The sequence below is a fragment of the Dipodomys spectabilis genome, unplaced genomic scaffold, assembly GCF_019054845.1.
Source record: "Dipodomys spectabilis isolate Male_0828 unplaced genomic scaffold, ASM1905484v1 ptg000321l, whole genome shotgun sequence".
NCBI lineage: Eukaryota > Metazoa > Chordata > Mammalia > Rodentia > Heteromyidae > Dipodomys > Dipodomys spectabilis.
Genome location: NW_024870998.1, coordinates 412,923 through 432,542, shown reverse-complemented (window position 1 = coordinate 432,542; position 19,620 = coordinate 412,923). Strand labels below are relative to the sequence as shown.

At 55.1% G+C, this 19,620-nt stretch overlaps 1 protein-coding gene across 3 annotated transcripts in view; it reads right to left on the bottom strand.

Annotated features, from left to right (window-relative positions):
- Per2 (period circadian regulator 2) overlaps nucleotides 1–19,620 on the bottom strand; it is a 41,450-nt gene that overhangs the window by 10,032 nt on the left and 11,798 nt on the right. For all 3 annotated transcript variants that reach the window (XM_042702351.1, XM_042702352.1, XM_042702354.1), the window contains exons 6-19: nucleotides 16,643–16,764; nucleotides 15,761–15,962; nucleotides 11,162–11,213; nucleotides 10,363–10,505; nucleotides 8,063–8,141; nucleotides 6,177–6,283; nucleotides 5,611–5,764; nucleotides 5,182–5,290; nucleotides 4,400–4,525; nucleotides 4,146–4,224; nucleotides 3,117–3,282; nucleotides 2,924–3,030; nucleotides 1,939–2,103; nucleotides 664–903 (exon numbers count right to left, since the gene is read on the bottom strand). In XM_042702351.1, coding sequence (XP_042558285.1) covers nucleotides 664–903; nucleotides 1,939–2,103; nucleotides 2,924–3,030; nucleotides 3,117–3,282; nucleotides 4,146–4,224; nucleotides 4,400–4,525; nucleotides 5,182–5,290; nucleotides 5,611–5,764; nucleotides 6,177–6,283; nucleotides 8,063–8,141; nucleotides 10,363–10,505; nucleotides 11,162–11,213; nucleotides 15,761–15,962; nucleotides 16,643–16,764 — 1,851 coding nt within the window. The remainder of the gene's footprint in view (nucleotides 1–663; nucleotides 904–1,938; nucleotides 2,104–2,923; nucleotides 3,031–3,116; nucleotides 3,283–4,145; nucleotides 4,225–4,399; nucleotides 4,526–5,181; nucleotides 5,291–5,610; nucleotides 5,765–6,176; nucleotides 6,284–8,062; nucleotides 8,142–10,362; nucleotides 10,506–11,161; nucleotides 11,214–15,760; nucleotides 15,963–16,642; nucleotides 16,765–19,620) is intronic.

Sequence of the window (19,620 nt, the reverse complement as noted above, 5' to 3'; positions counted from 1 at the left end):
CTGCTGTGTAGTCCGTGTACTGTGGACATTGCATGAAGCCTGGCCAGGCAGGGTGAGTCGGGCGGGGAGGCAGACAATCGCGCTCTGTTCCCAGGAGCCACCACCGCATCCAGTGCTGCGCTTGTTCTTTCTGGGTTGGGTTCACTTTTTATCTCAGGGTTCTGTCTGAGGTGGAGAGTGTAGTGGGGTTCCCTTTGCCGCACAGTTACCTGGCAAGTACAAGGCTAGGACCCTAACTCCACATCCAAATGGTCTAGCCTAGCACTGTGGGGCTATTGGTAATGCTCTTTCCTTGGGAACACAGGTTACTTCCTGGAAAAGATCTTCAGGCTGCCAAATTCTGCAGACACAGGCCGCATCATCGGCAGAGCGCCACGCCTGTCTTACACATGGAGACTTCTGGATTCGGCAGAGTTCACATAAAAAAAAAATCTTCTGCACTACTTATGCCTGGAATTTTCCATGTGGTCTTTTCAGACCATGGGAAGCAAGGGTAACCGAAGCTGCAGAAAATGAAGCTAGACGAGGAAGATGGAAATCTTGGTTTTACCCTCCACTGTGTCCTCTCATCAGACACATGTCGCATTCTGAAATCAGCACTGGACTCAATATCCTAGGAATCACACTTTTTAAAACACATGTCAATTCAGGCTTTCCACTTACCTCGTTCACCGGACTGGGCCCTGGATCTCTCCTGCAGGTAGTACTGGCAGTGGGCCTGGAGAGCACCCAGCCGCCTCACCTCCCTGAACCTCTGCAGGAAGCCCTGCTCTTCCCTCTGTGTGTGGGCCGCCAGCACTTCCTTGGTGAGGCCCAGCTTCTGCAAGGGCCCTTTCTCCTGATTCAGGCCTCCAGGCAGGCCGTCCAAGGACTCAGGCCCACTCGCAGCATCTTCTACCGTCTCTGTAACCAGAAGCAGGTTTTGATCCTCATGATACCACATGCTTATGGGCAGCACAGATCACTCACATGGGGACCTGTGATGTAGATGACTTGAGGGTGAGCATCCCCAGAGTCTGTCTTCAGCTTCAGAGATGGCTCAAGCCAAAGGCCAAAAGGAGTAACTAGCAAGGCATGGGTACAGGGGGCTCAGAAATCAGACTTCTAAGCAAAGTGGGGACTTGAGCATTAACCCTGTTGTTGACATTCTGAGGGCGATCCCATCTTGTAGAGCAATCAAGGCTGAGTGCTCTGCACTTCTCTGTGTTCAGGGCCAGACACAGAGGCATTGTGACCGTGTGGCCTATGAGGACAGAGAGCAAGGGGCAGGCAGTCTGGGCACATGGGGACCCAGCTCCGGCAGGAACTTTGCTTCCTGGTAAAGAATAGGATGCAAGATTCATTTCAATCACAGTGTGCTAAAACACAAGAGAACGCAGCCAGGAACAAGGCCATGACTTGTCATGTTTTGTTACAACTTATACTGGTTCCTGTCGGTACACAGCGAGTGCTACTGGCCTTTGGCTGTGAGCAAAGTGGGATGGAGGAAAGGCTCTCAAGCTCTGTGGGAATGCAAGGGGGTGGAGCCTCATTCCTAGTGGTCCTTTGCCGCCTGATAAGGGGTATACCTGCACCTTCCTTATTTACAACACAGCACAGAGTCACCATGAGGTGGCGCCAAAGCACAATAGGGCAAAGGCTGACAACCTACCTCTCATGTTGGTCAACTTACTGGGCGTGCGTGCGTGCGTGCGTGCGTGCGTGCGTGTACGCACTTAAGGCTAGTGCCACAGCTCCACTTCTGGCTTTTTTTGTCCCCGTAATTAATTGGAGATAAGAGTCTCATGGACTTTCCTGCCTGGGCTGGCTTCAAACTTCCATCCTCAGATTATAGGCATGAGCCAGTGGCACCCGGCTTTAAAGATCACATTGTAAAATGGCAAACCAGTTTTGAAGATCATTCTGCTGTTGATATACGAAAAGAACCCACCAGCATACCTAACTCGGGCTGCGGCTTTTTGTCCCCCACGTGAACGATGGTGCTGCTGTAGCTGCACTGGCTGGTGAGGGACACCACGCTCTCGGCCTTGCTGGGCAGCGTTAGGGAGGTCAAGTGAGCACTGACTTCCGCGTGGCTGTTCACCTTGCAGGGTGCAGCGGCCTCTGTTATTTGTTAGAGAAAACAGAAGGAAACACAAATGCACAATCAAGAATGAATGGCTGGCTTAGCTAAGGGGCAGTGACCACAGAACCCAGAGGCCCCGGCCCGCTGCACAGACCCCACCTCACAGACACTGGGTAACCTGTCCTCAGACATCTGTTCACAGGAGAAAGGCGAGGAGGAAATTGGCCTTCTGGTGGCCTGTGGGGAGGGACTTCTCAGTAGGTAGGAGTCAGCAATAACCCCGGTAATAGCAAACAGCTCACCCTCTGTGAGTGACTGCCCAATCTTCCCGCTGCATCTTGACAACAGGGACACCCTGTTCCTCATCCTGGCCATGACCATCAGCAACATAAGCACTTAAGCAGGCTGAGCTCTGGGGTCACTGCAAGGGCCAAGGTCCCCTTGAGACATATGAGAAAAGAGCCCAGAATACTGAGACCAGTGTAACGTGGGACGGGGATCAGGATGTCCCCATGCCTCCAGCAGCCCTGACATCAGGATGTCCCCATGCCTCCAGCAGCCCTGACATCAGGATGTCCCCATGCCTCCAGCAGCCCTGACATCAGGATGTCCCCATGCCTCCAGCAGCCCTGACAGCATCCTATTCTCTAAGCCCAGAACCACCATGATCTAGCGTGTGTAAGAGGACCTGAGCAACTTCCCTTACATTGGACTCCTGAAGCCACTCAGTGGATCTAGGGCGGGGGGGCGGGGGCGGGGAGGAGAGGGGAAGAGGGCCCCTCAGGCCAGAAATGACTTCTGATTGCACCCCAAGTATTTCAGTCATCACAATCTCACAGTTTAACACAGACAGAGTACCTCCGGGATGCAGTCCGGGGCTGACGGTGGCCTTCCGCGATGGGATGTGTGCAGGGAATTCACACTTCCTCTTCAGGGTGGAGGCCTCGCTGCAGCTCTCCAGGTACCTGCGTGGAGGGCCAGAGGACTGTGGGTGGGGGAGGGGAGGAGGAAAGCCCAGAGGGCAGGAAGGCCACAGCACCCCGCCCGGTACCTGATGACGCTGTCCAGGCAGCTGATCTGCTGGTAGGAGCAGGCGGGCTGGTTCTTGCAGGCCAGCTCCTCAGGGAAGCCGGCCTTGGGTGAGCTCACCCCGGGGCTCTCCTTCTCTGTGGCAGGAACAACTTTTACCTGAGTAGCTGGAGGGCTACTCTGTATTTCTGAAAAGATGACAACATTGTTCTCTCATTGAATACTTTCCCCGCAAGGACACAATGTAGGCAGGGAAGTCTATTCTACCCACAGAGTTTCACAGGCCTGGAGACAGACAGCAGACACCCAAGCCCTGCCGGGGTGTGCTCCCGAGGGAGCTCAGAGCCTGCTGCCCTGGTGAGGCCTGGGTGGCACTGGGCCTGCGCTGCCCCCCAGGGGTTCTCTCAGGGTTCAGCTCAGTGGCCAGGCCTTCTGGGTCCTGAACTTTACTGCAATGAGATCCCAGGAGCTCTCTGCTCCTGGACAGGAGTCTTGGCTGTAAGAAGCCTGTGGTAAGGGCTGCCCGGACAACATGCTGCTGTCCTCACCGCAGTGGCACAAGCCCATCCCCCTTTGGGCCCTCAAGCAAATAGCTCTGTCCAGCTCACCAGTGTGTTCCCAATACCCAGCCCTGCACTTTGCACTGTCCACAGGTCTGTTTTGAGAAGTGCAGACTACACACCCCAGCTGTGTGTGTGTGTGTGTGAATGTGTGTGTGCATGCTTGTGTGCTGTGTCATATGTGTGAGCACATGGCTGCACAGCCCGTCCACAGAGCAGTATGAGCAAGCCGTCATGTCTCCCAGCATGCTCAGCAGACTGGGTGTTGGGGACAGAGGAATTACTCCCCCCGCCCCCACACCTCACCAGGCCAGCAAGGCAACAGAACCCACTCAGGTACTCATCTCTGCACCTGCTGACTGAACGTGGTCCTGCCACATGGAGTACACATAGAAGCAACCTCTCTGCCCATCCTGACTGAGCGTTTAACCCGGGGCCCGGCACTCTGCCATGCCCAGAGGATATTAAGGGGATGCAGAGTTCCTTTTCACCTGGAACTGAAGTTTTCTTTTGTGCTCCAGCTTCATGAGAAAAATGACTTTTGCTTTTGCTACCATTTTTAGAAATTTCCTTGAAGAAAAACAAAAGGAACAGGTTATTCATTCTAGGAGACTTCCTTCCATATGCCCCAGTGAGACAGGTCATGCTGGCTTCTGTCACTCAAGAGTTATCCTCCACCCTGCCTTCCAGCTTTCCACAGATATCCGCACACTCATTTTCTTAGGGAGAACAGAGAGGGACGTACAGATCTCCTCCGGCGAGACTCCTCGTGACCGTTGCTGTCACTGGATGAGGTCTGACTCATGAGATGCTCATGGGACCCATTGCTGCCCAGGCTGCCGTAGCCACTGGAGCCACTGTGGGGGATGGGCTGTGGGGGGACAACAAATAGAGCTTGTGGACGTGGTGGAGGGGTACCGCGGAGAGTGGGGTTGGCTATGTTCCCACTGGGGTCGGCAGCCTCCCCAAGGTCATAAGACGACCACAAGGGGCTGGCTAGGGTCTGAGCCCCAGGGTCAGGTGCCCGAGGGGGACCCGGCCCCTCCCACGGTGCTGCCAGCCCCGGCTGGCAGTCACTGAGAGGGACTCCACCGATGGGGAACTTGCTCAGCCTCAGCGTGAACACCAGTCACACTGGCAGTTCTTGGGAGGGTGTGGGTGCAGTTAAGACACCATGGCCTGAAACTGAGAAGCAGCCATGGAGATCACCATGGCTGCCCTAGTCTTTCAGGCTTGTCTCGAAATTCCCGGTGTCCAGGCTGGTGGAGCCTTATGCCAGATGTGCTCTGGGGAGTATGTGGCCAGGCCATGGGATTTGGGTACCCTTCAACTGCTTGCTCAAGGTTGCAGCTTAGATCCCTTAGTGCCAAAGCCTTGACCCTAAACAAGCACTTCCAGGGTACTTGGGAGCTTCTTGGGTCAGCCCCTTGGGGCCAGGGAATCACAGACACATGGGAGCACAAGAGGCCAGGCCAGGCCCAGTGCAGGGTATACCATGAGGGCCGAGGGTGCAGGCCCAGCACCCACCTGCAGCAGCAGCCGGTGGATCTGCTCTGTGAGCTCCTGAATGCTGGGGTGTGGGGCCTTCTCCTCCACTCCTGGGGGGGCTGCAAACACATCCTCATTCAAGGGGCCCCTGTGTGGTTTTAATGCATCTCATTAGTAGGGCCCCCTCGAGGACCTCTGGCCTGAGCACACAGCACCCATGCTGCGTGGCAGGCCGGGACCTCTGCCTCCTCCCTGTGATCCCAGACACCCCTGCCCACTCCCCATTCAACCTGAGTGAGGTTCCCCCCACCTCACCCGCCCACCTGGCTGGGGCTCCCCCACAGGTAGGTGGCAGGAGGTGGCTCTGGTCCTGGTCTCTGGGCCCCGTCTACGCCACCTGCTGGTGGGGAGAGAGGACAGGCCAGGATCCCTGAGACCCCTGAGTGCCGAAGCCCTGGGAGCACTCACACCCTGACTCTGTGCCTCCCGATGATGAAGGAGATTTTCCTGCTCCACGGGTTGATGAAGCTGGACCAGCTGGTGTCTAGTGTGATGTACTCCCCGTTCCGGGCGCGGAACCGGATGGGAGAATAGTCAAAAGGCTGCCCACCGGCCTGCAGGACTGGGGAAGAGAAGCAGCGTTCAGGGTGGGAGGGACCGCGTGTGCGCAGCACGGACACACTGAGTGTGCCAGCTTGGGTCACTGGCACTCTTTGGGGACACAGGTACCTCCAAATCACTGCTTTCACCCCCATGTTTGCTTCAAGCTGTCCCCTTGATGGTTTTATCCCCTATTAGGACATGCGTCCTGTGCATGAACCTTCCCAGCCACAGCTGAGCTGATCTCCCTCCCATTTGCAATGGAAGCCAACGTACAGACGAGAAGCAGACGAGGGCTCCTGCCCACACAGGACCCCACGTGAGCTTTCCTCCTTCCCTCCCGGGCTGGCAGCCCAGGACCGAGGTGGGAGGCAGCTGCCTCGGTCACTAGGTGTGACCACACCCCCTGAGGTTCACGGTGCCTGGGCACTTACTCTTTTTGTGGATGGCAAGCATCAAGGGCCTGTCGCTGGGGTGGATCTGCATGAGTAGGGATGTCTCGATCAGGTCCTGAGGTAGATAGCCCAGGAGGGGGACTGCCCTGCAAGCAAAAAGACCCAGAGCCTCAGCACAGGGCACAGACTGGATGGAACAAGGCAGCTGACGACGGTGAGTCCGGCCACATCAGAACTTCTCCACTTCTGGGGAGGGAGACTGGTACCAAATCCCCAAAGGCTGTGCTAGGAGAGCTGGGCTCACAGCCAGCTGGTGTAGCCAGCAATGCAGCCAGCGAGGGGCCTAGCCACCCATGAGCAACAAGGCTCTGTCAGCTAGGGCCTTGCACCACCTTAGCACCGTGTCTGCTCTCCCGACAGAGGAAATGCTCCTTTTGGCTGTGCCCGTCTCTGGAGGAGCAGAGCTACTTCAGTGCCTTTGGCTATTGGCTCCAGTCCTGGAGGCTGCCAGCATCCTCCTCCCACCCCAGCAAGAAGTCTTCTCAAGCTCTTTTTCTGAGGACATCCTGCTTCAGTCTTTAGATTAGGGATGTATCCCTACTCCCGTGGTACGCAGCTCTTTGGGCCTGGAGTTGCCCTTTGACTTTGTCCTCCTCTAAGGCACTCTCTTGCTTCCCTGGACACAATGTCCCTGGCACCCTGCCAGGGCAGGCATGGCTAGAGGAGCAAGAGCAGGAGGAGGACGAGGAAGAGCCCTACCTCCAACCTGGCCAGCTCGTGTGGACTGTCAGCCTGCAGGTTTCACTAAGGAGAGTGCTGCAGACCTGCTCTCCACACCACCTGCCTACTCTCTGCTCTGCACCAGGAAGGGGAGGCTGCAGGTCCCCCTGCACCTTTGGTGGAATGAAGCCCTGCAGGTTTGTTTCACACAGTTCCCAGGTTCCACCTCCAAGATCCCAGGCAGCAGGGCAGCAGGGCAGGGTGTGACCCAGGAACCTGCATCTGGAAACTGCCCAGCGATGATTCTGTCACAGAGGTCTGTGGAACACAGGCGTGCGGCCTGGGGCTGGTGAAGAGGGTCCTCGGCTTCCCCCAGAGGGAGAAGTTTTATTTTGAGGCAGTGTCCACTACGTAGTCCGGGTTTCCTTGAGTCTTGATTCTCCTCCCTCAACCTCCTGAGTGCTACGATTATAGGCATGCACCATGACATCTGGCTCTGAAGACATTATTTGGTGTCTTGCAAAGTAATTGCAATTGCTTTTCCTGTCATGTGTTGCTTAGCCATGAGGACATGGGCTAGGAAGTGAACCATTAGGTATCTTCATGGTGCAGACAGCATCAGGCAAAGTGACACAAACCTGGATGGCACAGGCCAACCGCTAGTCATGCCCTCCTGATGCAGTCAAGCCACACACTGAGGCAGACAGCAAGGCTGCGAGTACTAGACTACAATAAGAGACAGAGAAGTGGTAAGAATATGCAGAGAGGCAAGCACACGTACTCCCTGCTGCAGTGATTACCTCGCCATGCTTCCACAGGACCAGAGCAACAGGCGAGCTGGAGCTTACCCCAGCCGCACCACAGCTCCAGTAATGTCATGATGCTCTGGCATCACGGGCTGGCGGGTCACTATCGCATTTGGGGCCTGCCCCCTGCTGCATCGCCGTGCCACAGGGGCAGTGCAGCCAAGCATGTGCAGATGATCGTGCTGGTGGAATGAGCATGCAGCCCCAGAGTCAGCTGCAACGCTTTGATGCTGCAATGTGGACAGACGCTCTCCCAGACCCTTCAGCTGTCCCTCGGCACAGCTGATGTGACACAACAAGAAGAACCTTTCAGGAGTCGAGGAGAGGAACCTCGCAAGACTAATTCCTCGGTGAGCGGCTGCAGCCGGCTGGGCGCCGAGACCACGTGACGCCACTCACCTTTCATCTACATCCTGGAACAAGCAGTTCGGCGTGTGAGTCGTTGTGAAGATTCTCTTCTCCGGAGGAATTCTGGGGGCTGGAAGAACAGAATTTTGCTCCAATTACCCAATTCTAAGAAATATTTATTCAGTGTAGCTGTAATACAATTACTGGAAAACATCATGTCTACTCACAGTAATGGGAAGAGCTAACAGAGATGAAGACGCGGCCTGTGCCGGCAGCCTTCGGCTCGGAGATGCAGCAGACGCTAGGCTGGTGCAGAGCAGCCAGCTCCCCAACTTCTCTGCGTCAGCCAGGAACGGCCCTGGGAACAGGGCCACGTGGAGCACCTGCAGCCTCCTCACAGTGTCATGGGAGGCCATCTTTTCTGTTTTAGTTTTTTGTCAGTCATGGGCCTTAAACTCAGGGCCTGGGCGCTGTCCCTGAGCTTTTTCACTCTACCACTTTGAGCCACAGCTCCAGTTCTCCTTTTCTGGTGGTTAGTTGGAGATAAGAGTCTCACAGATGGGCTGGGAAGTTGGCTCAGTGGTAGAGCGCTTGCCTTGCATGCCTGAGGCCCTGGGTTTGATTCCTCAGTATCACATAAGCAAAAAGAAAAAAGCCAGAAGTGGCACTGTGGCTCAAGTGGTAGAGCACTAGCCTTGAGCTGAAGAGCTGAGGGACAGAGCCCAGGCCCAGAGTACAAGCCCCACGACTGGACCCCCCCCCCCAAAAAAAAAAGAGTCTCACAGACTTTTCTGCCCATTTGGCTTTGAATGGCAATCTTCATGTCTAAATTTCCTGAGTAGCTAGGATTACAGGTATAAGCCACCAGTGCCCAGCCATCTTTGTGGTTTTTAAGATAAAACTACAGTAAACTGATTAAACTATCTTTAGGAAAGTGAGTTACATATTTGGATTTAAAATTCTCAGCAAATGCCATTGTATTGGAATTTTTTGTTGTTGTTGTTGGTTGTGGGGCCTGAACTCTGGGCCTGGGCGCTGTCCCTCAGCTCTTCAGCCCAAGGCGAGCACTCTACGCTTGTGCCACAGCACAACTTCCAGCTTTTTCTGCTTATGTGGTGCTGAGGAATCGAACCCAGGGCCTTATGCAATGCAAGGCAAGCACTCTACCAATGAGCCACCTTCCCAGTCCCTGTATTGGAAAATTTTATAGTTTCTAAGGTGAGTAGAAATATTAGAGTAATTTCCATAAAGGCAGTTACATAACCAACATTTTCAACTCCTGAGTTCTAAAACCTTTTGTTCTTCAAGAAGACTGATACTTTGGGGAAACAGTGTCTTGAAATCTAAGCACCCACCTAAATCCCAAGTGAATACTTAAGATATTCTCTGTGCAGATGCAGAGACTGTTAAAAACATGTTGGAGTCATACATTAGAGCACATTTCTATTGCTTTGAGAAGTGCCTTGTAAAAAAAAAAAGTCACCGTTATTCACTGAGAGCAGATTAGAGTCCAGTACAGCCAGGCTAAACTGAGCTGTTGTGGCTCATTCCTTATAGCAGGCACCGGTTCTTAGGAAATATGGACCGCAGGACTTGAGAATCACCCCCAAGACAGTTCCTAGCCAGGCTCTGTAGTGTGTACAAGGACTGTGGTGTCACAAAACTGTCCCTCAAGAGGGGTCACAGAGACAATGCACAGTGTGCCAGTGCCTGCATTCCTTCAGTCTTCCAGGGCAGAAACTTGATTGTCTGGGGCAGGGTAGTCTGAGGAGCTACAGCTAGACAGCAGCAGGGCTGCTGGACACCACAGGTTGAGGGGAAGGCCAGGCAGAGGGCCAGGCAGGCAAAGGCTAGGAATAGAGGACACATGGGACTCATGAACCTATCATAGAACCTGACCCATCTGCACAAGGCAGAGCAGGCTGGGAGGAAGGCAAGCCCAGGTGGAAGTCAGGAGGGGAGAGGGAGGAGGGAGAGACGTCCAGTGCTGGACCTCTTGGTGGCTGAGGGATGATTTGGTCTTCCGGATAGACTGAAGTGGCATGAGGCCACAGCAGAGCAGAGCAGAGAGGGGAGGCAGGCCCTAGACTTGCAGCTGAAAGGCAGGGCGGCTGGAGGATGGGAGGGGCCACCACAGCGGACGCGGCGTTGGTGAGAGTGCCAGTGTCCAGATGTCTTCAGAAGGCCAGATAACACAGTGGGTGGGTGGGGTCCGGGGAGGGAGGTGGGGGAGCCAAGGCAGAAGAAGAGCTAGGAGCCATTTATACATATGTCATGTTTGGACCACTGTGTGACTGAGGGTCTTAGGAAGGCACCTGACCCAGGTGCTCCCGGGGCCAAGGCATCCGTACCTTCATAGCCTGAGTGCACCCTCTCTGCCAGCAGCAGACAGCAGAGCTGGCTCTCAGGTGCCCGCTGCTCCTGTACCTTGGCCAGGTAGGGCGTCATGCGGAATGGCTGGTAGTGGAGCTCATGCTCGTGGCGCTTCCCGACGCTGGGGAGGAGAGCAACATCAGGGCTTGGGATCCTGACCTGGCAGCCCCACCCCAGCTGCCTGCCGGCTTCAGCAGTCCTTTTGCTTGTTCTAGCAGAGGCCCTGGAGCTAGGCCAGGCTGCCACACCAGCTCCTCTTGTGGGCAGCGGGCAGCCCTGCCCACTGGAGGAGCTGACCCACGCCTGGCTGTGCCCCCGCTGTCAGACTGTCACCCGGGGTCGGTGAGCTGAGCCTGCACCCTCACCAGCGGGAGGTCCTCCTGCGCTTGGGCGCTGTGCTCAGCTCGGGCAAGCAGAGCACAGCAGCTGCTTCCTCAGTGGGGTCCCGGGCCCGCCCCGCTGCCAACCCTGCCTGGATACTTTGGTGGTCACCCTACTCTGGATCAAGAAGCTGCTCAGAAAACCCCCAAAGTGTGCCCACAATCTAACAGCTTCCGGGTTCCCTGTGGGTCCTAAGGACTGCCTTCCTGTGCAACCAGTGGCCAGGGTGCTTTGAGCGCAGCTGGCTCTCCTAGCCTCTGTGCACACTGGACTGTAACTTACTGCATGTTTTCACACGGGCAGAGCCTTACACTGAGCACCTTCCAAGGCGCCCCAGGCACCAAGGGTGGCAGGGGCCTCTGGGGTTAAGCTGAGAGCATTGAGAACCGGCCTCACCTGACACGGCAAAAGAAGGATTTCTCCTCCATGCACTCCTGAGAGAAGGAGTCTGCAAGAAAGAAAGCCTAAAGTCATTCATCCTCTTAAACAACTGAAGACAGACGTCACGTGTTGTGTCTCACAGACTGTAGAGAAGCCACTTGAGTGCCCCACCCAAGCACAGAGGACAGCCTTTCCATTATGTATCTCTAACACAGATACAGCTCCAAAGTGATTTTGGGATGGCACAATGCTGCTACGGTGACAGTTAACAGGTATGGCGGGAGACCTACTGAGTGTAAAAACAGGTCCTCAATGTTTCAAACACACACTCACCCCAGCCCCTGCAATTCTGCTAGAACAACAAAGGGCACCCGCTAACTTCCGTCAATTCTCTGTACAATACTGATTCACTTTAAAAGTTGGAGTATCTAGTGAAAATGTGAGATCAATGGGGCCATCTCATTAAAAGTGTTTCTAGGGTAGTTTTAAGGAATTGAAATTAAAGAACACTTAATCTTTCACCTTGAAGTTTCCTCTGTTCAGAAGCAATAACAGCTAGACAGTTACTAATCATGGAAACAGATAAAGTTACTAGCCTGGAAAGCCTCTGAGAAGTCGCCCAGTTTTCTTTTTTATTCAGACCATTATTCAGCGACCACCATGCCGGGGAGGTAGCCAGGCCACTGGTGCTGGAAACGTGCACCCAGGATGCCTGTTTCCCTGCGGGGCGGGGCCGAGCCAGCCCTGACGGGTCCTTGCACACTGCAGACTCTAGAGTCTGACCTGACAGTCCAGGGTTGGATTTGGGGAGAAAGCAGCGGCACTACATCTGGAACAAGAGCAGGCACTTCCTCCTCCTGAGGCAGCGCCCAAGCAAGAGCGTGCCCAGGTGGCCCCCTGTTGGGTACAGGGTCAGATGGCAGGGGCCTGAAGGCAGTGTCCATCCTCGATGCCAATCAAACGGGAGGCCCTCAGGCCTGCAAGGGCCTCCCTGTGTGGTGTCAGGGAAGGCTGAAGAGATGAACCTGCAGATGGCGCCTGGCGAGCAGGTTAGGGCAGGAGCTGGGTCATCTGAAGATTTTGATCCAGGTCAGGTTTGACTGGGGCAACTCCTGGGCCTGTCCACTGCCCTGTTGTCTCTCTGGGTCCAGTAAGAGCCCACGAGGGGCTGAGGTGTGCAGGGAACAGATGCTGAGGGACGCACACTTCAAAAAGGATTCTGGCCAGGCTGCCCTGGTCAGCGTGGTGTGGAGGGAGGGGCCGGCCGAGGTAGCTGGCTGAGCCTCGCCTCTCCCAGGAATTTTGTCAGGACCGTGCAGATCCGCCAGCCATTCTCAACACCCCGCGTTCCACGGCTGTGCTGTTACCTTCCGAAAGCCTCGCAGCTCTTCCAGGCTCTGTCTTGCCAACCAACTTGGAAAAGTAGGACAAAGACATATGAAGCCCAATGGCAACTGCCCGGGGGCAGCAGCTGGGGACAGTCAGGATGGAGGAAGGACCAGTCCTAGCCCGGAGGTGCTGCCAGAACGTGACTTAGATTGTCTCAGTGCTTTTTCTGTTGCTTAACAAATGGCCTGAGAGTGAAGATTATATATATAAAATGCCATTTACATACTTGACTTGCAGTTCTAGATGCTGGGAAGTCTGAGGGCTTCTGGGCTGCTATCTCATGGGGGAAAAGCGAAAGGGCAAGCGAGGTTCGGGGGGAGGTCAAAGATACAGAACACCAGGAGCCTCACTACAACCCCTGCTCTCAATACCGATTCAGCCCCAAGAGGGAAAGCTCTCCTCCCCACCCCCATTGCTCCCACCACCTGATGGCTCTTACAACCCTGACACAGAAAAAGGCAAATTTCAGCATGAGATCCAAAGGGACCGTTCCTGGTCTGCCGAAACTCCTGTCCTCACCGTTTGCAATACAGCCACCCCACCCCCCACTCGCAGTTTCCACTTGTTCCAGAACCAACTCAACAGTCCGAAATCCAGCTGAAACTTGTGAGGTGAAAACAAGCACCCATTGCTAAAATACAAAGGCAGAATCATCTTCACTCCACACACCCCTCCCGGACACACCAGAAGTTGGGGAAGGCTGGGCTCCCCGGGCTATCCTGGGCCCTGTCCACCTGGCATTGGCCCTCAGGGTTGGAGTGGTATGTTGCTGGTGCAGCCTTCCCAGGAGTGGCATACTGCTAGCAGCCTGAGCCCCTCTGAAGGCTCCACTCAGCAGCCTGGAGTCTACAGCAGCTCTGCCTGTGTAGCTGATTTCTGCCTGGGGTCAGTGCTTTCTGTGATTTCCTTTGAAATCCAGGCTAAGGGAGCCACGCCTGGTCACTCTTGCACTTGGCACACCTGCAGGATTATTAGCAGCCTATGGACGCTGCCAAGGTATATGGCTTCCACGCTTTGGCCCAGGGGCAGTAATGCATCCTCCAGAGCCATGGATGGAGCTGCAAAGAGCTCAGAGGGAGGCAGAGAGCACCTGCCCAAGACAGCCCTAGTGCTAACATTCTGAGCTTTTGCTGGGGGCTCACTACCTTGTCCTAATGAATGGTACCCACTGCTCCTAGCTGCTGAATCTTTGGCAGTCTCTGCTTGCAGTCCCGCTTCTGTGGCGGATGAAACTTTCCCATCCTGCCCAGCAGCGATCCCACTTCCTTGCCCTACTGCCTGCAGTTAAGGCTTCAGGTAGCCAGGCAGCTCCTGGGGCAGGTGGCTGCTTAGATAGTTATGTCCACCAGACATGGTTCAACACTGTGAAGCTCTGCCTTCCAGCTCCTAGGTGTGGCCAGAATCCTAACAAGTTCTCCACTGTGGCCCTCAGTCTCCCTCCCAATAAGCCATGAAGACTTCATTTCCATGAGGCCACAGCATAGCTTCTGCCACGCACATTTCCATCAACACAGGCCACTGTGTAGGCCACTGCTGAGAAGCCCCACATCTCCCTGGTCCCCCATCTTCTCCTGAGCCTACAGCACACCACCTTAGAGCTCAGGCTTTCTCCAGCTGCCTCTGCAAAGCTGGTCCAGCCACGCCCACTGCCAGTTCTAAATCTGCCATATTTTCCAGGTATCCTTACTTTAACACCCACTTTGTGGCACCAATTTTCTGCCTTGGTCTTTTTGTTTCTTCTTTTTCTTTTTGTCAGTCATGGGGCTTGAACTCTGGGCCTGGGCGCTGTCCCTCAGTTCTTTAGCTCAAGGCTAGCGCTCTACCACTTGAGCCACAGCGCCACTTCCAGCTTTTTCTGCTTATGTGGTACTGGGGAATTGAACCCAGGGCCTCATGCATGCAAGGCAAGCACTCTACCACTGAGCCACCTTCCCAGCCGCCCCCTCCTTTTTTTTTTTTTTTTTTAAAGACAAAGTCTTGCTATGTAGCTCATGATGGCTTCAAGCTCTTACTCCTGGTGCTTTAGTCTCCCCAGTGCTGGGATTACTGGGGCGAATCACCACACCACACGTAGCTTTAGCATGTTTTCTTTTTTTTTTGGGTCCAGTCATGGGGCCTGAACTCTGGGCCTGGGCACTGTCCCTCAGCACTTCAGCTCAAGGCTAGCGCTCTACCACTTGAGCCACAGTGCCACTTGCGGCTTTTTTCTTTTTGCTTATGTGGTGCTGAGGAATCGAACCCAGGGCCTCAGGCATGCAAGGCAAGCGCTCTACCACTGAGCCACCTTCCCAGCCCTTTAGCATGTTTTCTATGACAACCTGCAGGAGAGTAGGTGGCTCATAAGCAGTACAGAGGGTCATTCAGCTCATGGTTCTAAAGACTGGGAAATCCAATAGCACGGTGCTAGCACCTGCTCTGGGGCTGGTGAGGGTACCTGCTGCCTCAACCCACGGCAGGAAGTGAAGGAGGAGAGGGAACATGCAGAAGAGAGGGGCCCTGGGCAGCCCTGCCCTGCTTGTTACTGAGCGGCTCCTGCTGCAGCACTCCCCCAGGAAGGGGAGCCCTTGCTTCACAAGGAAGGCACCAGCTCCTAACAGCCTCTCGCCTCTGACTGCCCCCACGGCACATTTCAAGATGGGTTTTAGAAGGGGATGAATCAAATTCAGACCCCAGAAGGTGGGGCAGGAAGGAGAGGGACAGGGGAGGGCTCAGGAGTGTGGGTAGTGTCAGAGCTCATGTCCAAAGAAGCTTCCAGACACAGGAAGACCCTGGCCCAGCTGCCAGCGCAGGGAGGGCTGGGCAGGGCTAAGAAGCCTGGACATGAGGCAGACAAGACGGTGTGCCCGCTTGCAGGCTGGGCAGCCAAGGAGGCCTCTGGCACTGCGCAGACTTGGCCTCCTGGCCTGTGTGAAGGAATGGGCTCTGCCAAGGTAAAGGCCACAGTGGCTTGTAGGGAGCAGCGGGGAGCGGCACCTCGTTACCCCACACAGCAGTCACCTCAGAAACAACTCTTACTCTCCCGACTTTGCTTCGAAAATGCCTAGTGCCTTAAAAGAATCCCTGAAATTTACAAAAAGGTCACTTTTTTTTTTTCTAAATTTAATCTCAGCTAAATGTCTGGTCAGCTTTGACGGAGAGTGGGGTGGGAGGGGTCTGGCAGCCCTCCAGGTGGGCTCTGCCCCCCCCAGCCTCTCCCGCCCTCTGCACAGGGCGCAAGGGCCTCACCTACGCCCCCGCACACGCTCCAGGACGGAAGCTTGTAAGGGGTGGTGGAACTGTGGAACACGCTGACGTCGTGAGGAGCCAGGAACTCCACGAACTTGGTGTCGCTGAAGGCATCTCTCTTACAGTGAAATATGGAGGCAACTTGGTTGGAGATGTACAGGATCTTCCCGGTGACCAGGGACACAGCCACAGCAAACATGTCCTAGGGAGGCAGAACATGACCGGTGGTTACAGAGGAGACCAGACAGCAGGGAAGACATTGGGCAGAGTGCAGGCTGCAGGCAGGGTCTCATGAGGTCTCTGGGCCCTGGCCTCAGTCCTGACCAGCACAGCTCAACCTCAAGGTCTGATAGGATACTACCTCCCCCTCACCTCATTGGTCACAGCCCCTCCGCCAGCCCTTTTCTCCCGCAGGGCTCTGGGGACTGCTGGGGAAAGGGGGGCTGCCTGGGGATGAGGCTGGAGGAAGGATTTGGGAAGGGACAGAGTGGCTGAGTGGAGGCCAGCCTCCCCCACAGGCCAGGTGATCTCTCTGACTGAGAACTCAGGGCGGGTCCTCCTCCCCAAGACCCCCAGGCCCACCTCTGTGGAGCACTCAGAAACTCACAGCGCTTGAGTCCCTGGTCCCAGCCCTAGGGTGACTATGAAGCTTGGACGTACCAGGCCTGTCTCTTCCCCCTGGGGCCCAGTCCATTGTAGCCGGGCTTCTCTGACACACAGGGGCTAAGGACAGCATGGAGAGGAAACGAGGGCATCTCCACGAAGGAGGTGGGGTTTATGCAGTGGAAACACCAGATCCCCCTCTTGTTTTTGGAAGGCAGCCACCAGCCGCAGGGTCCAGTGAGGTGACCCGAGGGAGACCTGAGTCCCCGAGAGACTCACCGCGTTCTGCATGATGTACTCCGAGGTGGTGCCCTCCACCTGCTCCACAGTGTAAGAGGGCACGTCCACGCTGCAGGGCTGGCTCTCGCTGGACATCAGCAGCTGGTAATACTCCTCGTTAGCTGTGGGAGGAACAATGCTCAGGCTTAACTGCCCTGTGCCATCACCCACAGCATCCACAAGACCCACTCTTCTCAACGAGCAAGTGGATGCACACAGGGTCCATGCTTTCTGAGCACAAGAAGGCACAGAAATGGGCAGCATGGGCCTCGGTGACAGAGGTTAGCGAGTGACAAATGCACCAAGAATAAGTGCCAGAGGGCCATGGAGTCAGGATGTGACGTGACATGGACGTTTCTTGGTGGACCTTGGTGGCAGCTGGCACCTGACCCCTGGGTGACCCCTCAGCTTCCAGCCAGGCAAAATCCACTGCTTCAAAGAGCCGCAGGCACCAAAGCCACATTTGGAAGAAAGGGCTGCAAAGAGACTACAGATCCAGACTGCCAACCTGAGCTCCCACCTCACCCCAGGTCTGGGGGTGACTGAGCCTCTCTGTGAGTGGCACTGTGGAGGACCAGGGCAGCTACCCTGCAGATAGGCATACAGGATCTGGCTCTTTCCCTGGAGCTCAGGTGGATGGTGCCCAAGGCTACATCCCGGAGTTGGAGCTGGGCTCCTGCCAAGGGTGAGCCTCCTACAGCATGGTGGTGAGACTTCTGGACCCAGAACTGGGTCTCCTCTGGTTTGATTTCTCCACCTTCAGAAGTCCAGAGGCTTCTGAGTGTGCTCTCAGATCAAGCCATAGATTGCTGGAAAGCACAGTAAACTTCTCGAATTGACAGAGCTCCCAAGGTCTGAAGCTACTGCAGAGGTCAAGCAGCTACACCCTAACCAGCATCTTTTTTTTCCCAGTTGTGGAGCTTGAACACAGGGCCTGGACGCTGTCCCTCAGCTCAAGGCTAGTGCTCTATCACTTGAGCCACAGCGCCACTTTCGGCTTTTTTCGTTTTGCTTATGTGGTGCTAGGGAATCGAACCCAGGGCCTCAAGCATGCAAGGCAAGTGCTCTACCACTGAGCCACCCTCCCAGCCCCCTCCCAGACTGGCTTTGAACCACAATCCTCAGATTTCAGCCTCCTGAGTAGCTAGGATCACAGATGTGAGCCACTGGCATCCATCCCGACATAGTATCTTAAGGGCAGACTCCCAGCCAGTCTGGATGGGCTTCCCTCTGGCTGCTCTTCTCAGTGAATTGGCTTGCTCCAGGCATGTGCCTCAGAGCTGTGCCCTCTGGGAAAGACAGGGCACCAGGGGCACCAGGTCCCCATGTGGTATCCTGGGCCTCCCGGCAGTGGAGGCACTGTTTTGACCATATCAGACCTCATAAAACAGACAGCAGGTTAGAAAAGAGGAGTCTTCAGACCAGACACATGAGCACGAGCCAGCACAGCAGTCACCCTTCCCACTGGCTCTGGGGGTCCCATAGACCGGCACTGGATGAAAGCTGGCATGAAGAACATGAAGACTGAAGTGTGGTTCACCCTCATGTCTATGGAGACAAGGCTGCTTCCCTGTGTGTGCCTCACAGCCATCACCGGAATGGAGCCACGGCTCTGCCTGCATCACAGCCTAGACTCTGTTTTGATGCATGGTTTTTCTTTTTTTGAGGTGTTGATAATTGACCCCAGGGCATCACACTTGGTAGGCAAGTGCTTATCACGTGAGATAGGCCCCGGGGAGACACTGGACTGCCTGCCCATCTTGAGGCCGTGAGCTAGAGAATTTCTCCATGGTTAGTGCTGCGAAGAGAAGGGAAACGCCTAAGTGCGCAGTGCTGGGAGGGCAGAGATGCACGAGTGGACACTTCCTCCCGCACACCAGAGGAAACACACATCCCTCCGCCGCCGAGCAGCCAACCACAAGCTACCAGATCAACACTAGGCTGGCCTGGACAACTCCGCCAGGGGTCTTGGGTCTGAACTCCAGAAATGGGCTGTAGGCTGTCACCTGCAGTCCTCTAGCCAGGGCACTGCCTCTCCCAGGGCCCAGCATTTCCTCCCTCTCCTGGAGGCAGGGTTGCCTACTGAGACCCAGGAGATGAGGAACCTGCCCGGAAAAGGACCAAGCTCTCATGAGGTTCTCAGGAGCCTGGGGTGCAGGGAACAGGACGCCCCTTAGGTCTTGGGCAGTTCTTGGGACTAGCACTGTGCTTGTGGATCCCTGAACTGGTGTTTGAAGAGGTCCACACGTGCTCACATGAAAACCCCATCTAAGCCCTCGGCAGCCAGTTCTAAAAGCCCTTGTACATTCTTTTTCTTTTTTTTTTTCCCCCAGGGCTGAGGACCGAACCCAGGGCCTTGCGCACGCCGGGCAGGCGCCCTTCCACTGGGCTAAACCCCCAGCCCCAGCCCTTGTACACTCTGCCTTCTGCTCTGAAGTCCAAACACAGGAAGAGCAGAATGTGCACTTTGGAGGCCCCGTGCATGATGGAAAGCAGCTCTCTGCCAGCCTCCCTCCTTCCTGGTTGAAGCGGCCACCAGGCAGGAAAGATTTTTAGGTAAACATATTTAGATAAACAAGAACTGAGTCACTGGAGTTCATGAATTAAGAAGTCCTGGGGTTTGACCTTGCCTGCTTTCATGTGTCTTTCACATTGTGTTACTGGGAAACAAGTTCACAGGTAAGTACTGAGGGTTTTTTGTGGCACGTTAAAAATTATTGTTGTTATGGCTTGAGCCAAGTTCCTTATTAACTTTGCCTGGGAAGACTCAGACCTCAGGATCTTGCTGGTTCTACCTACTAAGTACCTAGGACTATAGGCATGTACCACCACACTTAGTACTCCGAGGAGTGTTGTGTTTTACCTCTACTCTAAACTGGCATCACTCATGAGCAATGTGTGACAATCGTCACAATACCAACTCTCCCGGCAGAACTTTTAAGATGGTAGACTTTTCTGAGCATGACCTGATCCAGTCT